Here is a 17,503-nt window from a genome sequence, read left to right as displayed (position 1 = left end):
GCAGAGAGTTCCAAAGTCGCATAACCCTCGGAGAGAAAACAAATTCTCCTCATCTCTGTCCTATAAGGGCAACCTCCAATTTTTAAACAGTGCCCCCTAGTTCTGGACTCACCGACAAGAGGAAACATCATTTCCACGTCCACCTTGTCAAGACAATTCAGGACCTTATATACTTCAATCAAGTCACCCCTCACTCTTCTAAACTCCAGTGGAAACAAGCCCAGACCTTTCCTCATAAGACAGCCCACTCATTCCAGGTATCAATCTAGTAAACCTCCTCTGAACCGCCTCCAACGCATTTACCTTCTTCCTTAAATAAGGAGACCAAAACTGCACACAGCATTCGAGATGTGGCCTCATCAATGCCCTGTATAACTGAAACATAACATCCTTACTTTTATGTTCAATTCCTCTCACAATAAAGGCTAGCATCCCATTAGCCTTCTTAATTACTTGCTGTACCTGTACACTAGCTGTTTGTGACTCATGTACTAGAACACCTAGATCCCTCTGCACCTCAGAATTCTGCAGTGACTCATACACTAGAACACCTAGATCCCTCTGCACCTCAGAATTCTGCAGTTCTCCATCTGCTTCTTTATTCTTTCTGGCCAAAAAAAGTGAACAACTTCACATTTTCCCGCATTCGACTCCATCTGCTGGGTTTTTGCCCACTCATTCAACTTATCCATATCCATCTGCAAATTCCTCATGGGTCAAGAAAGGAGGTATTCTCTTGGGGATAGGAAACCCATGGTTGAGTTGGATTTGTAAATAAATGAAAAACAGGAAATGTATATAAGTTATGTGGAGGTTGTGTAACTTCATTAAGGAGGGAGGAGTGTAATAGTGCCCTCTTGTGGCCATTTGTGTATGTATACAGTCAAACTGGAATACACCAATTCAGTTGGGCACTAGAGCTCAAAGTGTATGCACCAGTGTTTTTACCCTGCCAAGATATCACTGAGAGGCTTAGGATGGAATTCCAGAGCTTAGGGCCAAGGCAGCTGAAAACATGGCTGCTAATGGTACAGCGATGAAAATTGTGGATTCACACAAGGCTAGAATGACATCTGTATCAGATCTTCCCTTAACCTTCTATGCCGTGGGGAGACAAACCCCTGCTTCGCTAGCCTCTCCTCCCAACTAGCGTCCTTCACCTGTGGGGCGTTAGAATTTTCAATGGTTGGACAATCGGGAAGGCTGAAATGTCCTGAACCCAAGGGCACCCAAGATCCTGATTGATGAGGTCGGCAAACAATTAGCGTGAGAGCACTAATTTGCACTACCCACACCAGAGGTCAGGGTGAGGAGCTTGGCAGTGGGGAGGTACTACAATGGGAGATTACAGCAACAGCGTCCCATCAGCAGTCTCTATGGCAGCCAAGTCCAGCTCAGAAGACTTGAATCATGAGTTTTCTTCTTAAAAAAAAAATGGGTGTAAAACAGAAATGAAGCTAAAAATAAAGTCATTCTCACCTCTCGGTGCCATTGGTCCTGGGCTGCCCTGGAATAAAATCAAGAGACAAAAACTTGAAGTTTGTTAAATTTAACTGCTACACAGAATGTGGCAGGACATTCAAATTTTTTGCTGCTGCACATGAGCCACTTAGTCTAATCCTAATTTCCTGCCCATTTCCTGAACTCTTCAATATTCCACGTTCCAGCTTATTCCCTTTGAAACAAAACATTGAGATGGTTACTTATAACAAGTACTCCCCCAGCATCATCATCATATGTTGAAAATCATGAGGGGTTTTGGACAGAGAGCGAGAACCTGCCCCCATTGGCGGAAGGGTCACTGATTTAAGGTGATTGGTAAAAGAGTCAAAGGTGACATGAGCAAGAACTTTCTTTCTTTAACGCAGGTTGAGGTTAGGGTCTTGAATGCATTGGCTGAGAGTGTGGTGGGGGCAGAGTCAATAGCAGCTTTCAAAAGGGAAGTGGATAATTACCTGAAGTAGTATTCTGCAGGGCTACAGGTAAGTGTGGGAGAAGTGGGACTGGGTGAGTTGCTCTTGCGGAGAGCCGGTATGGACAAAATGGGCAGAATGGTCTCCTTCTGCGCTTTAACTATTCTACAATCAGCAGTCAACTGTTGAGCTCCTGTGGCTGTCCTCTCTACATCTTCTCATTGCAGTCTCTTAACACTGCTGTATGTTCTGGACTGGCCAGAGTCACCCTCTTATTAACTTGTTCTGGACTGATGCTTTCAGGCTGTGGACATGACTGGCTAATCGTGTCCACAGGGGAGATGGTGGTGTAGGGGTTCTTCCGCCAGACTAAAACAGTTCCTCTGACATGTCCTCCTTCTTCCTTAACCAAGGTTTTCCATCCACGGTCGTTGACAGGGCCCTCAACCGTGTCCGGCCCATCTCCCACGCATCTGCCCTCACGCCTTCTCCTCCCTCCCAGAAACATGATAGGGTCCCCCTTGTCCTCACTTATCACCCCACCAGCCTCCGCATTCCCCTTGTCCTCACTTATCACCCCACCAGCCTCCGCATTCAAAGGATCATCCTCCGCCATTTCCGCCAACTCCAGCATGATGCCACCACCAAACACATCTTCCCTTCACCCCCCTTATCGGCATTCCGTAGGGATCGCTCCCTCCGGGACACCCTGGTCCATTCCTCCATCACCCCCTACTCCTCAACCCCCACCTATGGCACCTCCCCATGCCCACGCAAAAGATGTAACACCTGCCCCTTCACTTCCTCTCTCTTCACCGTCCAAGGGCCCAAACACTCCTTTCAAGTGAAGCAGCATTTCACTTGCATTTCCCCCAACTTAGTCTACTGTATTCGTTGCTCCCAATGTGGTCTCCTCTACATTGGAGAGACCAAACGTAAACTGGGCGACCGCTTTGCAGAACACCTGCGGTCTGTCCGCAAGAATGACCCAAACCTCCCTGTCGCTTGCCATTTTAACACTCCACCCTGCTCTCTTGCCCACATGTCTGTCCTTGGCTTGCTGCATTGTTTCAGTGAAGCCCAACGCAAACTGGAGGAACAACACCTCATCTTCCGACTAGGCACTTTACAGCCTTCCGGACTGAATATTGAATTCAACAACTTTAGGTCCTGAGCTCCCTCCTCCATCCCCACCCCCTTTCTGTTTCTTCCCCCTTCCTTTTGTTTTTTTTCAATAAATTATATAGATTTTTCTTTTCCCACCTATTTCCATTATTTTTAAATATTTTAAAATCTTTTATGCTCCCCCCACCCCCACTAGAGCGATACCTTGAGTGCCCTACCATCCATTCTTAATTAGCACATTCGTTTAGATAATATCACCAACTTCAACACCTATGTGTTCTTTTGTTCTGTTGATGATCTGCTTCTATCACTGCTTGCTTGTCCCTACAACCACCACCCCACCCTCCACTTCTCTCCCCCAACCCAACGCACCCCTCCCCCCCGCAACACACACACACCTTAAACCAGTTTATATTTCACCCCTTCCTTGGATTCACCTAGTTCTGTGGAAGGGTCATGAGGACTCGAAACATCAACTCTTTTCTTCTCCGCCGATGCTGCCAGACCTGCTGAGTTTTTCCAGGTAATTCTGTTTTTGTTTTTAATAATCCAGAAGTCCAGGCCAGTGCTTTGAGGACGTGGGTTCAAATCCCACCACGGCAGCTGACAGAATTTAAATTCAATTAATAAATCTGGAATTGAAAGCTATCGTCCTGGTGATCATCGATTGTTGCAAAAACCCATCTGGTTCACAAATGCCCTGTAGGGAAGGAAATCTGCCTTCCTTACCTGGTCTGGCCTACATGTGACTCCAGACCCAAAGCAATGTAGTTGATTCTTAAGTGCCCTCAAAGGGCAATTAGGGATGGGCAAAAAATTCCAGCAACACCCACATCCCATGAAAGAATATTTTTTTAAAAGTTCAGCAGTTAGCTCTTCCATGTTTCTGATGGCTGTCACAGTCCTTTCCGCCAGACACTCGTCCAGCTGAAGGCGCTGGCACTTCTGGGTTGCCATGACACAGTAGCTAGTACTCCCACCTCCAAGACTGAAGGTTGTGGGTTCAAGCCCCAGTCCAGCAACACAAGCGCACAATCTAGGCCGAGGCTCCGGTGCAATGCTGAGGCAGTGCTGCACAGTTGATGGTGTCATCTATCGGATGAGACATTAAACCCAGACCCTGTCGATCCCTTTCGGGGCAGACATTAAAGGTCCCAGGGTGCAATTTTGAAGATGACCAGCAATATTCCCCTTGCTATCCTGGCCTATATTTACCCTTCATCCAGTCTCACTAAAACAGACTACCCAGTCATTATCACATTGCAGTTTGTGGGAGCTTGCTGTGCACAGATCATCTGTTGCATTTCCTACATTACAACAGCGGCTGCACCTCAAGAAATACTTCATTAAGTGCTTCGGGGCCTCCTGAAATTGTGACAGGCGCTATATAAATGCAAGTTCTTGTTTTAAAATGGGCGCTCTGCACTAAGGGTTGTCCATCCACAAGTAGTGGCTCCTGTGGTTATTACAGTAGGAAGGTTTAACAGCTGATCTGACTGAAATCATTTAGTAAGGACTCACTGTTATTCAAAATTCTAGTGTCTGTAGCAAAGCACCAAGGCCAACTACGAGGCTTCATCTACAAAGAGTCCACCTGCATGATTCACACTGAGAAAGTGGAGGCCTCAAGGAGAATGGTTAAATCTCTTACAGCAACAAAAACAAAAAGTGCTGGAAAAACTCAGCACGTCTGACAGCATCGGGTCGAGAGATAGACAGAGTTAACGTTTCGAGTCCATGTGACCCTTCTTCAGAACCAAAGAGAAGTAAAAATGTGGTGAAATTTATACTGTTTAAAGGGGGTGGGACAGGTGTAGCTGGATAGAAGGCCAGCGATAGGTGGAGGCAAAGGATTAAATCTCTTGGCCGAACCCCATGCAAATCTGCCTTCAGAGACAAGCTGAAACTTAACATGGTGTCCGGTCGCTGGCATGGTCAGAGGTAGAACAGTGACTCCAGGGAGTTGCTATCACGACACCCTGTCATGTTATGGTAAAGTGGAGTACCATGTGCCTTTAAGAGAATGCAAGTGGGCTGACCATGTGACAGTACTGACCAATCACTGTACAGCACGGGCTCCTGGTGAACTGGAGCTGGAATTGGTTGTGGGAGCATGCAAGGATTGAGTGCTCTGCTTTCTGGTGCAATAAACAATAACAGTTTGTTTTCTTCTGTTGGTCTCTCTCTGTTATTGATAGCGAGCATCAACCGACAAGTGTATATGAAGGCGTGCAATTCGAGTTTACTCAACTAGTGAACTCATAGGCTCAAGATATAAAACATGTGTTTCTCCAAAGCAGCAGAAAAGTGTCTCTTCTTATTTCACTTTTCCCTGAGATGCAAAGTCTTTGAAGTCTCTCATTTCACCTTTTGCTCTGTCTGCTTTTATGTTAAGCGTTGGGGGGGGGGGGGTGGTTGGAACCTATGCACTGTGTTAGTTTTGTTAAAGTGCTTTGTGAGGATTGAGCAGTGTAAAATTAGTCTAATCTGAGCAAGGTCAGCGATTGGCAGCACGGCCTGATCTTTGCACCTCTTCAGTTCAGCTCAGCTCAGCTCATCGGCCACACAAGAGCTCGGTTTTGGGACGAGACAGCTTACTGATTATTGCAGAATTACAACTATTACAAACCCACGAACACGTGAACATATGAGTTAGGAGCAGGAGTAGGCCACTCGGCCCCTCGAGCCTGCTCCGCCTGTCAATAAGATCTGACTCTAACCCCAACTTCACATTCCTGCCTACCCTCGATCACCTTTCACCCCCTTGCTTATCAAGAATCTATCTACCTCTGCCTTAAAGGTGTTCAAAGATTCTGCCCCCAACCACCTTTTGGGGAAGAGGATTCCAAAGTCTCTCAATGCCTCAGAGAGAAAGGTTTTTTCCTAACCCTGTCCTAAATGAGCGACTCGTTTATTTTGAAAGAGTGACCCCCTCCCAGTTCCACAAGAGGAAACATCCTTCCCACATCTGCCCTGTCAATTCCTCTCAGGATTTTATGGCCTGGTTTTTTTTTCGCTCGTTGGGCCCAGGAGGGGTCGGGAAGCAGGTTCCCGCCCATCATCGCACCCCACCTCTCCTCCCCCCCCCCCAACCCTCCAAACTGCAATTTCACACTGGCCGGCCAATTAATACCCAGCCAGAGTGAAACGTGCACTGAGAAAGGCTCAGCGCTGCCGATCGGGGCGGGAAGAGGGAAGAGGGCGGGCGCTGGCGTCACTGTGGGTGCTGGTGAGCGCTTCCAGTGACTCCCTGAAGGAACAGAGCTGCCTCAACGAGCCGCAGACCTCCCACAGGGGAAACAAAACAACACAAATGCTGTAAAATATGTCCAGGCAGCGCAGTCAAGCACCTGAAAGCCTACCTCATCAAAAAAAAAGTCCCCAAATATTTATTTTTATTTTACTTCCCCACGGAGATTTCATCCCGCCCGGGACTGAGGTTTGAGCAAAAATGTACAGGCCGCCTGGTCCATCCGCCAGCGGTGGAAGTGGACGGGCTGCAAAAAATCACTTTCAATTGCCTCCTTAATGGGCTCAGTTGGCGGCTCAATTGGCGGCTCAATTGGCGGCTCAAATGCTGGCTCAATTGGCGGCTCAACTGGCGGCTCAATTGGCGGCTCAATTGGCGGCTCAATTGCCGGCTCAATTGTCGGCGAGCGTGTTCAACTGCCGAGCGAGATGCCGTGCGAGTGCGCAATGATGTCGGGACGCTAGTCCGGTGTCACCTCGCGCTATTTCACTCCCGCCCGCGGGGCGTAATAATCTGGCCTATTATGTTCCAACCAAGCCACCTCTCACTCTTCTAAACTCCAGCGGACACACGCCCAGGCCGCTCCGGCCTTTCCTCATAAGACAACGCCCCCTGCCCAATCCCCGGCTCTCAGTCTGGTGAGTCTCAAGGAAAATCTCTGCGCGTTGATCACCACGTTCTAGCTCTCCCGCAAAGCGTGGACATCCTGCAGAGGGTGCGTCAGTCACTTTGTCGAAGATGTTGCCAATTTGCTGAAGGCAAGGGGCCAGAGTTGGAGTGAGCACAGGGTTCTCGAGGGGGGTTGTAGTGCTAGGGGAGGTCACAGAGTTGATGGGGGGGGGTGGGGGGGGGGTGGTGGGTGGGGAGTGAGGCCACAGAGGGATTCCAACACGAGGATGCGAATATTAAATTCGAGGCACGGCTGGGCCGGGTGCCAAGGCAGGTCAGTGAGCTACAGGGGTGATGGGTGAAGGGCAACTTTCAGGGACTGTCCCCAGCTGACCTTTCCTGGAGTTTGGACATGTTTCAGCACTGATTGCTGGATGCTTTTCTGACCCAGGAACCCTGGCGGATAACCCCTCAGGAGATTGCTCAAGAAACTCAAGCGCCCAAGATATGCAGAGGTGGCCACTGAAGGGAACTCTTTAGGAGTCGTGACATTGACTGCAATTGGTGCCTTTTATCGCTGCGAGTTCGCATCTAAAAGCTGGGACACTGTAAGCTCATGATAACTAGGATAGTCTCAGGATGTAGAGTTGGGCCAGGGAATTGGTAGATGGAAGGGAGAGTAAATTCCAGCTGGTGCCCAGGTAAATATGATTCTTTAGCTTTTAAGCTGATGCTCCCGGGCAGTCTCCTATCCATGTTCTACCCAGGCCAGACTCTCGAGTCATTCAACGCTAAGCGTGTTTACAACATCGTGATCGTTCCATTGCCCCAGGAGTACAGTCATCCCTTCACCAGTTACTAGCTTCTGAAATCAAAGTTCAAGTTGTCCCCCCGTGACATCTATTAGTTTACTGAACGGCTAAAACCAGCTAAAAATGCCACCCTCGAAGCCGCTACTTTGAGGGGATTTCTCGGGAACCTGCCAGGGTCTGATAGATTGGATAGTGCGGTGTTGTGCGCTGAAGAAATAATGGGCGGAATCGTCCCAGAATTACACCAAGTGGGATTGCGAGCGTGTAAAACAATGTTTTATCCGCCATTGCGGCCGGCGGGTTTTCACACCATTCCTGCCTTGTGCAGTCACGGGAAATGCACCACTTCGCTGGCGGGTCTCCTCCAATTCGCTCACCACCCACCATGCCGTCACCTCGTCGCTTCCACACGCCGGGCGCCATGTTCGAACGGCAGTCACGCACGCGGCTCCCAGCGCTTGCAGCTCAGGACTGCTCCGGAGAAGACTTGGCTTTGAAAGGCAAGAAGCCTGCAGCACCCACCACCGCCCCCCCCCCAACCCCAAACACAGTTCAATGACGCGTCCCTAGACATGTCTCTGGACGCCGTGGAGGTCCACCATGATGTCCTCTACCCCGCTCTGGCCCCACAGGAGGCCATCAGTGTCACCACTCCGGCTTGGGAGGAGGTGGCAGTGGTGGTCAGTGTCAATGCTGCACAGAAGAGGCTGACCATCCAACGCAGATAGAGGATGAATGGTCTCATCGATGCCACCAGGGTAAGGCAACCAACTCATCACTCTAAACTCACACACTCACAAGCCCATCACACATTCACTGGCATCTCACTCACTGCCAGCTCAAGGGACATCACCACCCCATTCTCACACACACACAACCTCACATGTCCATCTGGCCTCATCTCCTCTGAAGACTGCTTCCCTAGCCCTCACCCTCTTGAGGCCGCTTGCACAGATAAACTTGTGTGCTTGCGCACACATCCTGGGATTAACCCCCCCTTTCCCAGGACAGCTCTTGCCCTGCAGCCTCTTCCCTTGCCTGAGGCCACTTCTCCCCCTTCCCCAAGCAAGGCCTAGGTCTGCAGCCGTTGAACAGCCAACCCCCATCTAATGGCTGTTCTGGTAGGTAGCGACCTGCCTGTGAGCTCCCCTATAAGTGATGTGGCGCTGTGTGTGAATCCTGGCGCTGATGACTGCGAGTGCTGCCTGAAGCAAGGTAGGCAAACAAACCTTGGAGTCCCGAGCGGAGTGCAGCTCGCCAGGTGCACGTCGCTTCTGTTCAGTTGTGAAACAATGTGGTGTGCAGTTAGGCTGACGTGTCCGGGTAATCCAGCGTGGGGGGGGTGGGGGGAGGATGATTCCAGCCGGCAGGCAAGATAATGAGATGCAAATGCATTCAAATTAGGTTCCCGATGTTGGAAGGTGGAGAAGGCCATTGATGGGCGGAGCTGACGATCGCAAACTGGTTTCACAACGACGTAAAACCAATTTTCGGCCTTCTCGCCATATTGTCCGCTCACGCCCGCCATGACACCCGACAGCAACAGGGGGCAGAAAATCCCGGCCAATGTCTTAAAAGGGGAGAAGGGGCGAATGTGGGTGTATTTCAAACACAGGCTAACGTTGGGGATCTGAAACGCCCCAACTGAAAAAGGGGGTGGAAGCTGATTCCATAAATCATTTTCAAAGGGAGTTGGACGGGGGATTGAGGATGAGAAGCTTACAGGGTAAGGTTGATAAGCATGACTGCTCCTTCAAAGAGCTAGCACGAGCATGAAGGGCTGAGTTGCTTCCACCTACACCGTGCATTTCCATGGCCAGAATGTTACAGTCCCACCGCAGCACGTCTCTCTCCCCCACCCCCCCCCGCAGATAGGGCAAGCCATTTAAATCTCTATTCAGTTCGGCAGAGCTGTAATATCTCGCCAGGTGGGAGGGGCTGTAAAATCCTGGCCAATGGTTCTCTGATAAGACTTTGTGGATTTATTATTCAGAAAGGAATTTAAGCATCACAGGCGTTCAAGAGTATATGGCTCCCTCCAATTCTACCCATGTGGATTCGAGGATGGGCTAAATTACCTTCTTCTGTTTCACCATGACTCACTGATTTAAACAGACTGAAAACTTGAGGGAAAAATAAGTATATAAACAATATAAATGCAGGATTTAAAAAAAAAATGAAAACAATCCTATATTGGATTGAGTCCACTCATGGGGATTAGGGAGTTTAAAATCAGCTTATTGTCAATGATTTTTATTTATATGTGGGGAGATGGTTGTGTATTGGCAATGTCACTGGACTGGTAATCCAGAGGCCCACATTAATGCTCTGGGGACATGGGTTCAAATCCCACCGCGGCATTCCGTTAATAAAATCTGGAATATAAAGCTAGATTCAGTAAAGGTGACCGCGAAACTATCATCAATTGTTGTAAAGACCCATCTTGTTCACTAACGTCTTTTAGGGAAGGAAATCTGATGTCCTTACCCGGTCTGGCCTACATGTGACTCCAGACCCACAGCGATGTGGGTGACTCTTAACTGCCCTCTGAAATGGCCTAACAGCCTACTCAGTCAAGGGCAGTTAGGGATGGGCGACAAATGCTGGCCTTGCCTGTGACACCCACATCCCACGAAAGAATTTTTACGAAATTACACAGGAAGGGTCTCATTGATTCAGAGATAAACCACAAGTTCATGGACTGTATCACAATGCCACTCATGATGCCAGCTCATATCAGAATACAAAACGAAAGAATCTAAACTCTATCGCCTCCAAGTAACAAACCATAAATACTCCTTCAGTCGAAACCTCCCTTAGGATGTTTGGGAAAGAACCTGGCAGGGGCTAGGGGGTGGCAAGAGAGGGGACAGAGGAGATTATTTTTTTAAATGCATTGGTTTGTTATGATCTGTAAGGGTGATGGAAACAGACTGAATAGGAGGCGTCAATGGGAAGTTTGACGTATGCTCAAAAATTTGCAGGACTATGGCGTTAGAGCAAAGAGAGGGGAACGGCACTAATTCGACTTCAAAGAGCTAGCACAGGTGTGGGCCAAATGGCCTCCTGCCCTGTTGTAAGGTTCTATTTTTTATTTTCTGTGACACTACGCAGAGAAACAGAAACAGAAACTCAGCAGACAATCTCATCCGCTTTCTACAAAATCATTTGAAACATGTCCTGTGAGGTACTCACCGTGGGAGAGGAGGGGGGTTTGTGTGGGATGTAAGCCTATGAGCTCACAGTAAAACTGCTCCAATTACCTGGAACCAGATGGTTCTTCCATTACTGTCACGTAGCAACTGCATCCCGTCAACGTAATAGCAGCGGAGCCACTCTTGAAAAGCAGAAGAATCGTCCGAATGCTCTGGGTCGTAACCCTTGCCACCTGTGGTAGGGCAAGAGGCAGAGTGGGCATTAAACTGTGCAATTAATGTAGGGAAGGCCACTGTTTTCTTTAAAGCACGCAGTTATGGCACAGCCGATGGTAAATGCTAGGCAGCTCAAATCCCAAAGGGAAACTTGAAACAACTGCCACAACTGTTTTGCAATTTGAATAAATTTCGAGATGCGTGCTTTGAATTCAGTAGTAATAAGACCACTGAGTCTTATAGGTTTCTTACAAAACTAAATTAAACCTGCATTAAATAGAAAAAAAATGATTTTAAGCACATACATGGGTTTACAAATTACGACTATGATAACGCCAAGCTCCCCTAGTTAATCAAACTCCCAGTTACACATCCTTTAGGGCAACAATAACACACATAGACCCAGGCAAAGTAACATGATACCCTGAACAGTCAAATTCAAAGTGAGTTTTCTTAGCTTCAGTTCTTGCAGACAGCAGTTTGAGGCTTAGAGGCTGAAGGCTTTTCACACTTGTTAGATCTTAGAATGCCATCTTTCCTGCACACAACCTCATCTCCTTTATAAAGATTTCCCCATTGAATGTAAATTCCCATTATTTCACAAAGTCTTTGGACTTTACCTCTCTGATAGTAAAAATCTAGCATAGTCCCAATTTTACCAGTAATCCTTGGGAAAAATAAACACACAGTTTCTTAACTTCTCCTGGCTAGGTGAAACATTTCACCCCCTCTTTTGAATTCAAACTAGCCTGGTTTATTAAAAAATGCAAATGTTCCCTTTACACCCCACATTCCAAAACCTCCCCCATGTTTACCTACTTAACATTTCAAACCTAGCTTATCGTCTTATTAAGGCACACGCACACATACGCACAATCACTCCACTTTACAATAAATTCCAATAGTGTTATGAAAATTATTATATCTTCCTGACCCTCTTGAGTGTTTTTTCAATCAATAGAGAAATGCTGGACACACTTGGCAGGTCAGGCAGCAGCTGCAGAGAGACAACAGGGTTAACAGCCCACATCATCCCATGTCCGGAGCAGCAAAATGTGGATCTAAGTCTGGGTTCATGCTGGGACTCCCCACGTGCATGCCCCCACCACCCCCCCATCGCCACATACATATGCGCGTGCATGCATGCGTACACACACACACACACATCAGGGCCTTGAGCCAAATATGCAGGACTTACCTGCGTAATTACCCTGGAAATTTACATTAGTTATTACCTTGCCTAACTCAGTGATTAGACAGTGTAACATAGAAACTAGGAGCAGGGTTGGGTATGATCGTGGCTGATCCTCCATCTCAGCGCCGCCCTCCTGCATTCTCCCCAGCTGAACTGAGCACCAGAACCGCACCCCCTCCCCCCACAATCACTGGCCTCTGACCTGAACACTCGCCCACCACCAATACCCAACACAACCCCACTCCCTCTCCCACCACCGTGTCCCACCACCCCTCCGAACCAACCACCCCCGCTCTCTGACTGGACAGCTCACTCACCCATTTAAAAGACCTTTAAAAACTTATCTGAATATGGAAAATAGTGCAATGACAAAGGGACATGGTCTCTCTTTCTTTCAACACTCCCACACACTGGTGGGACTTGGAGAGGTCACACTGGCCCATTGCTGCTTCAGCCAGAATTGGAAGGCTGGGGTGAAAAGGGGCCAGCGTTGCCGCTAACCGGAAGATCTGGGCCAATGTTTTTGGGCAAAAGGTCATCGTCCTGAAACCTTAACTCCGTTTCGCTCTCCACAGATGTTGCCAGGCATGCTGAGTATTTCTAGCATTTTCTGTTCTCATGTCAGATTTCCAGCATCTGTAGCATTTCACTTTTGTCTTAGTGTTTCTTTAATGTGGCTGGTTGCCTGCGTCGAACCAGTGAGGATGTGGCTTGAATTCATTCTCATGCCTCATTATCTCCATTGCAAGGATGTGTTTTGGATGTTGCAGTCGCAGAAGGAAGGTTCCATCATTTCAACAATCACTCCCCTCGCTTATAATCTGTAGATGTGTTTCCCAAGCAAATCACGCGTCAAGAATTCACACCTTATCATGGCAACTTGTGAAACCCAATTCAAAAAAATTTGGTACTTTTGGAACATAGGATAGGATAAAGGAGTAGGCCATTCAGCCCTTCAAGCCTGCTCCGCCATTCAATAAGATCATGGCTGATCGGGCTGTGGTCTCAACTCCATTTTCCTGTCTGTTCCCCACCCCCCTCCACCCACAATAACCCTTGACTCCCCCACTGCCGACCAAAAATCTCAATTGTGGCTAAGGCCAGATGAAATGATCGTGAAAAGAGTCGGATTGTTTTAGAAACCCCAACTGGTTCACCGAGAGCGAAGGGGAATTGTCTTCAAAGGTACGAGGAACCAATCACAGAGAGCGGGGCCAGAGCCACCTGTAGGCAGACACAGCACACGAGGGAATGTACCTTCCACGTGGCCTCTGTTCTGCAATCACCCACAACAGAGCTGTGATGGTCAGTAACTCAGTTCACGGTCCTTGCCTTATGGTCTACCTCAATTCTAAAATCCTCGTCTTTGTTTTCAAATCCTTCCATGGAGCCGCGGTGCATCTTGTAGATGGTACACATTGCTGTCACTGTGAGAATAGCAATAGCATTCGCTTACAAGCACTGAATCCGACAGATTATGGGTAAGTGGACTGTAGTTGACTTAGGAAGTCAACATGGTTGGATCTGAATGGGTCGCCTGCATAATGGCCTCACTCGTATTGAAGACACTGGAGACTGTGCATAAAAACAGAGTGACTTACCCAAATTAATGACTTCCATGGGAAGCAGGTGACAAAGTTCAAGAAGGTCAGGATTCTCCAGCTTCATCTTCACCTTCTTACTCAGAGTCAACTCAGCAGTCTGAAATCGAGAAACAGGGAAGATGTTAATAGCTGCACCGTGACATCGCTCCAAAGCAATAATGAGTTGGAAGGAATCAATTGGTTTGTAACAAAATTATTTTGCAACAACACATTTGGCCTGTTTCCCAGTCATGTTGTTTCAGTTGTCGCCTCGTTTCTTGAAACAATTTTCTGCCCCAATCTTACCTCATTCTGTTCTGGCATTATTCATACATCCCAGAACTTGCTGCCTACCCCCCCCCCCAACTTTTCCCACTCGTCTCCCTCTCAGTTGCTTTTTTTGGCCCAGACCCTGAAGGCACAGTACTTCAGTGCGAGGAACCCTTAGAGGACTAAATCGTCCTGTGCGATATATCAGGTGGGCTCGTTCGGTAGCACTCTGCTTTCCGAGCCAGGAGGTGGTGGGTTCAAGCCCCGCTCCATGTCCTTAAGAGCACATTCTAGTCCGACAGTGCTGGGGAAGTGCTGCCTTGTCAGAGGTGCCATGTCGGGCAATTCAGGAGGATGCAACAGAGAGTCCTTGGCACTGTTTAAGCATCGGGCAGTTTTGATGTCCTCAACCAGCATCTTCAAACCGTCATCCGACCCCCTACAAGACAACAATGTTATCTCATCTAACACAGTTCGGTGGCTGTGAACCAGTTTGGAACATCCTGAAGAAGTAAACAAAGGAAGTAAATCCAAGTTTTTCCCTTAAACTTGTGAATTATTTAACTAATGAAACAGTAAGACTGGGGCAGTGGAATCGTCTGCACTAGATAGATAAATTGACGCTCTTGTAGTATAAAGCTTTGCTAAATGCATTCACCTTGTCTTTTCTCTCTCCTTGTCCATTTCCTAAAGCACACGGTGGGCAAGTGAAATTTTCTGATACAGAGCTGTTGATTCACATGATGTCACTGAGAAGGTCAGCATTTATTGCCTGTCCCTAGTTAAAAGGTGATGGTGAGCTGCCTTCCTTTACTTTTATATTCGTTCGTGGGATGTGGGCATCGCTGGCTAGGCTACCATTTATCGCCCATCCCTAACTGCCCTTGTTCAGAGGGTATATAAGAGTCAACCACATTGCTGTGGGGTCTGGAGTCACATGTAGGCCAGACCGGGTAAGGATGACAGATTTCCCCCCCTAAAGGATAGTAGTGAACCAGATGGGTTTTTATAATAAACCAACAATTTCATGGTCGCCATTCCTGATTTTATTGAATAAGCTGAATTTAAGTTCCCTAGCTGCTGTGGTGGGATTTGAACTTGTCTCCAGACTACTAATCGAATAAAATAATCACTATGCTTCTGCGTCCTGGAGGTTAATTAGAAGGCTAAAGAGTCTGGCTTTCTGTCACTGGAACTGCACAATTCACACCACCCCACCTCCCTCCACCAAACCTCCCCCACCCACCCCCTGCCACAGTCCCTCGGGGCAATGGGACATTCATTTCCTCATACTTCTACAATAATAGATGTGAATATAAAAAATTCAGAAGGCAGCTATGTAGAGCCCAATGCTGCAGTGAGATGTAAAAGAATGAAACATCAAAACACCACACTCTGTGGAACAAACACAGGCACAAAATGGGTTAAATATGCCAGAAAGCAGAAATGGCAGATGGTATGCACCTTTGAAGTCCCTTTTTGATTTAAGTTGCTGCTGAATAAGGGTTTTTTTTAAAATTCAGAGCTGATAGAAATGAACTGCTGCTGAGATTGAACAACATAATTCAGAAAGAACACTTCAGAATGAACCGGCTTTGCTCCACTGTTTAAAATGCTGGGCAGGCCCTCCCCCTCCACCACTAATAGAAAATGTCACCAAGTGCACAGTTTTTGTAATCTGCTACCTCGAGGAGTGACCTTGCTCCAAAGTGATGGGTTTTCTTCATTAAAAAAAAATCATTAATTTAACTTGTTTAAAAATGGGAGTTTCACCCTAGCTGGTCCAATTGAAGCGGGCTCAGTTAAGATTAAAAATGCACAAAAGCATAAGAAACCACACAGACGTATCCAGCTGGTATTCCCACCCATCTCTCCGTATGTCTGAGTTACATTTCATCTTCAGAATCCGGGCCATCAAATCAAGTGTTTCATGTTCTGCCCAAACAACTGTTCCTCCCATCTTCAACCGACAGGCTCCTTCCTGTTGTGGACAGCGAGGAAGGTTTTCAAAGCTTGCAGAGAGATCTGGACCAACTGGAGAAACGGGCCAGAAAATGGCAGATGGAATTTAGTGCGGAAAAGTGTGAGGTGTTACATTTTGGAAGGTCAAACCAACAAGGTAGGACATACACAGTAAATGGTAGGGCACCGAGGAGTGCGGAGGTACAAAGGGATCTGGGAGTTCAGATACATAGTTCCCTGAAAGTGGCGTCACAGATGGACAAGGTTGTAAAGAAAGCTTTTGGCATACTGGCCTTCATAAATCAAAGTATTGAGTATAGAAGTTGGGATGTTATGGTGAGGTTGCATAAGACATTGGTGAGGCCAACTTTGGAGTATTGTGTGCAGTTCTGGTCGCCTAACTACAGGAAGGATATCAGTAAGATTGAGAGAGTGCAGAGAAGATTTACTAGGATGTTGCCGGGTCTTAAGGAATTGAGTTACAGGGAAAGATTAAATAGGTTAGGATTTTATTCCTTGGAGCGTAGAAGAATGAGGGGAGATTTGATAGAAGTTTACAAAATTATGAGGGGTATAGACAGAGTAAATGTGAGTAGGCTCTTTCCACTTAGATTAGGAGAAATAAACACGAGAGGACATAGCTTTAGGGTGAAAGGGGAAAGGTTTAGGGGGAATATTAGGGTGAACTTCTTCACTCAGAGAGTGGTGAGAGTGTGGAACGAGCTACCATCTGACCTGGTAAATGCGGGCTCACTCTTAAGTTTTAAGAATAAATTAGATACATGGATGGGAGAGGTCTGGAGGGTTATGGACTGGGTGCAGGTCAATGGGACTAGCGGAATAATATTTCAGCACAGACTAGAAGGGCCAAATGTCCTGTTTTCTGTGCTGTAGTGTACTATGGTTCTATGGTTCCTGCTTCTCCGTTGCCCACAGAATCACGAGGACCTGAATTTTCACTCCCAGGTCGGGACAGTTCCTGACTCCGCAAACCTGACCTGGGGGGAAAGCAGTCCGGAATGTCGGATTTCTGCTGGGCACAGAGGCGCTTTGCCTGAGACTTTTTTTTTTAAAAAGCAATAAAACAAAGCAAACAGCCCTTCACATCACCCTAACCCCCCCACTGCACCCTCCACCCCCTCACACACACCTATCAGGAAGATATAATCATTTTCATAATGTTATTGGAATTTAGTGTAGAGTAATAGCGGGGTCTGTGTGTGTGTGTGTGTGCATGTGTGTGCATGTATGTGTGTGTGTGTCTTAATTGAATTAAAGGCAGCTGGTCTGGTCTGAAGGCTTTGATGTATCAGAAGATAAGCTAGGTTTGAAATGTTAAATCGAAAAACATGGGGGAAGTTTTAGAATGCAAGGTGCAAAGGGAATATTTGCATTTTTAAATAAACTAGGCTG

The 17,503-nt window shown here is 47.3% G+C and overlaps 1 protein-coding gene across 3 annotated transcripts in view; it reads right to left on the bottom strand.

Annotated features, from left to right (window-relative positions):
* The window catches only part of neil1 (nei-like DNA glycosylase 1), a 46,722-nt gene that overhangs the window by 11,033 nt on the left and 18,186 nt on the right, over positions 1-17,503 (bottom strand). For all 3 annotated transcript variants that reach the window (XM_041178477.1, XM_041178476.1, XM_041178478.1), the window contains exons 5-7: positions 13,877-13,976; positions 10,973-11,097; positions 1,480-1,507 (exon numbers count right to left, since the gene is read on the bottom strand). In XM_041178477.1, the coding sequence (XP_041034411.1) occupies positions 1,480-1,507; positions 10,973-11,097; positions 13,877-13,976 (253 nt within the window). The remainder of the gene's footprint in view (positions 1-1,479; positions 1,508-10,972; positions 11,098-13,876; positions 13,977-17,503) is intronic.

The sequence above is a fragment of the Carcharodon carcharias genome, chromosome 32 (genome assembly GCF_017639515.1).
Source record: "Carcharodon carcharias isolate sCarCar2 chromosome 32, sCarCar2.pri, whole genome shotgun sequence".
NCBI lineage: Eukaryota > Metazoa > Chordata > Chondrichthyes > Lamniformes > Lamnidae > Carcharodon > Carcharodon carcharias.
Note: the sequence above shows the minus strand (reverse complement) of the source record. Positions and strands in the feature narration are given on the sequence as shown.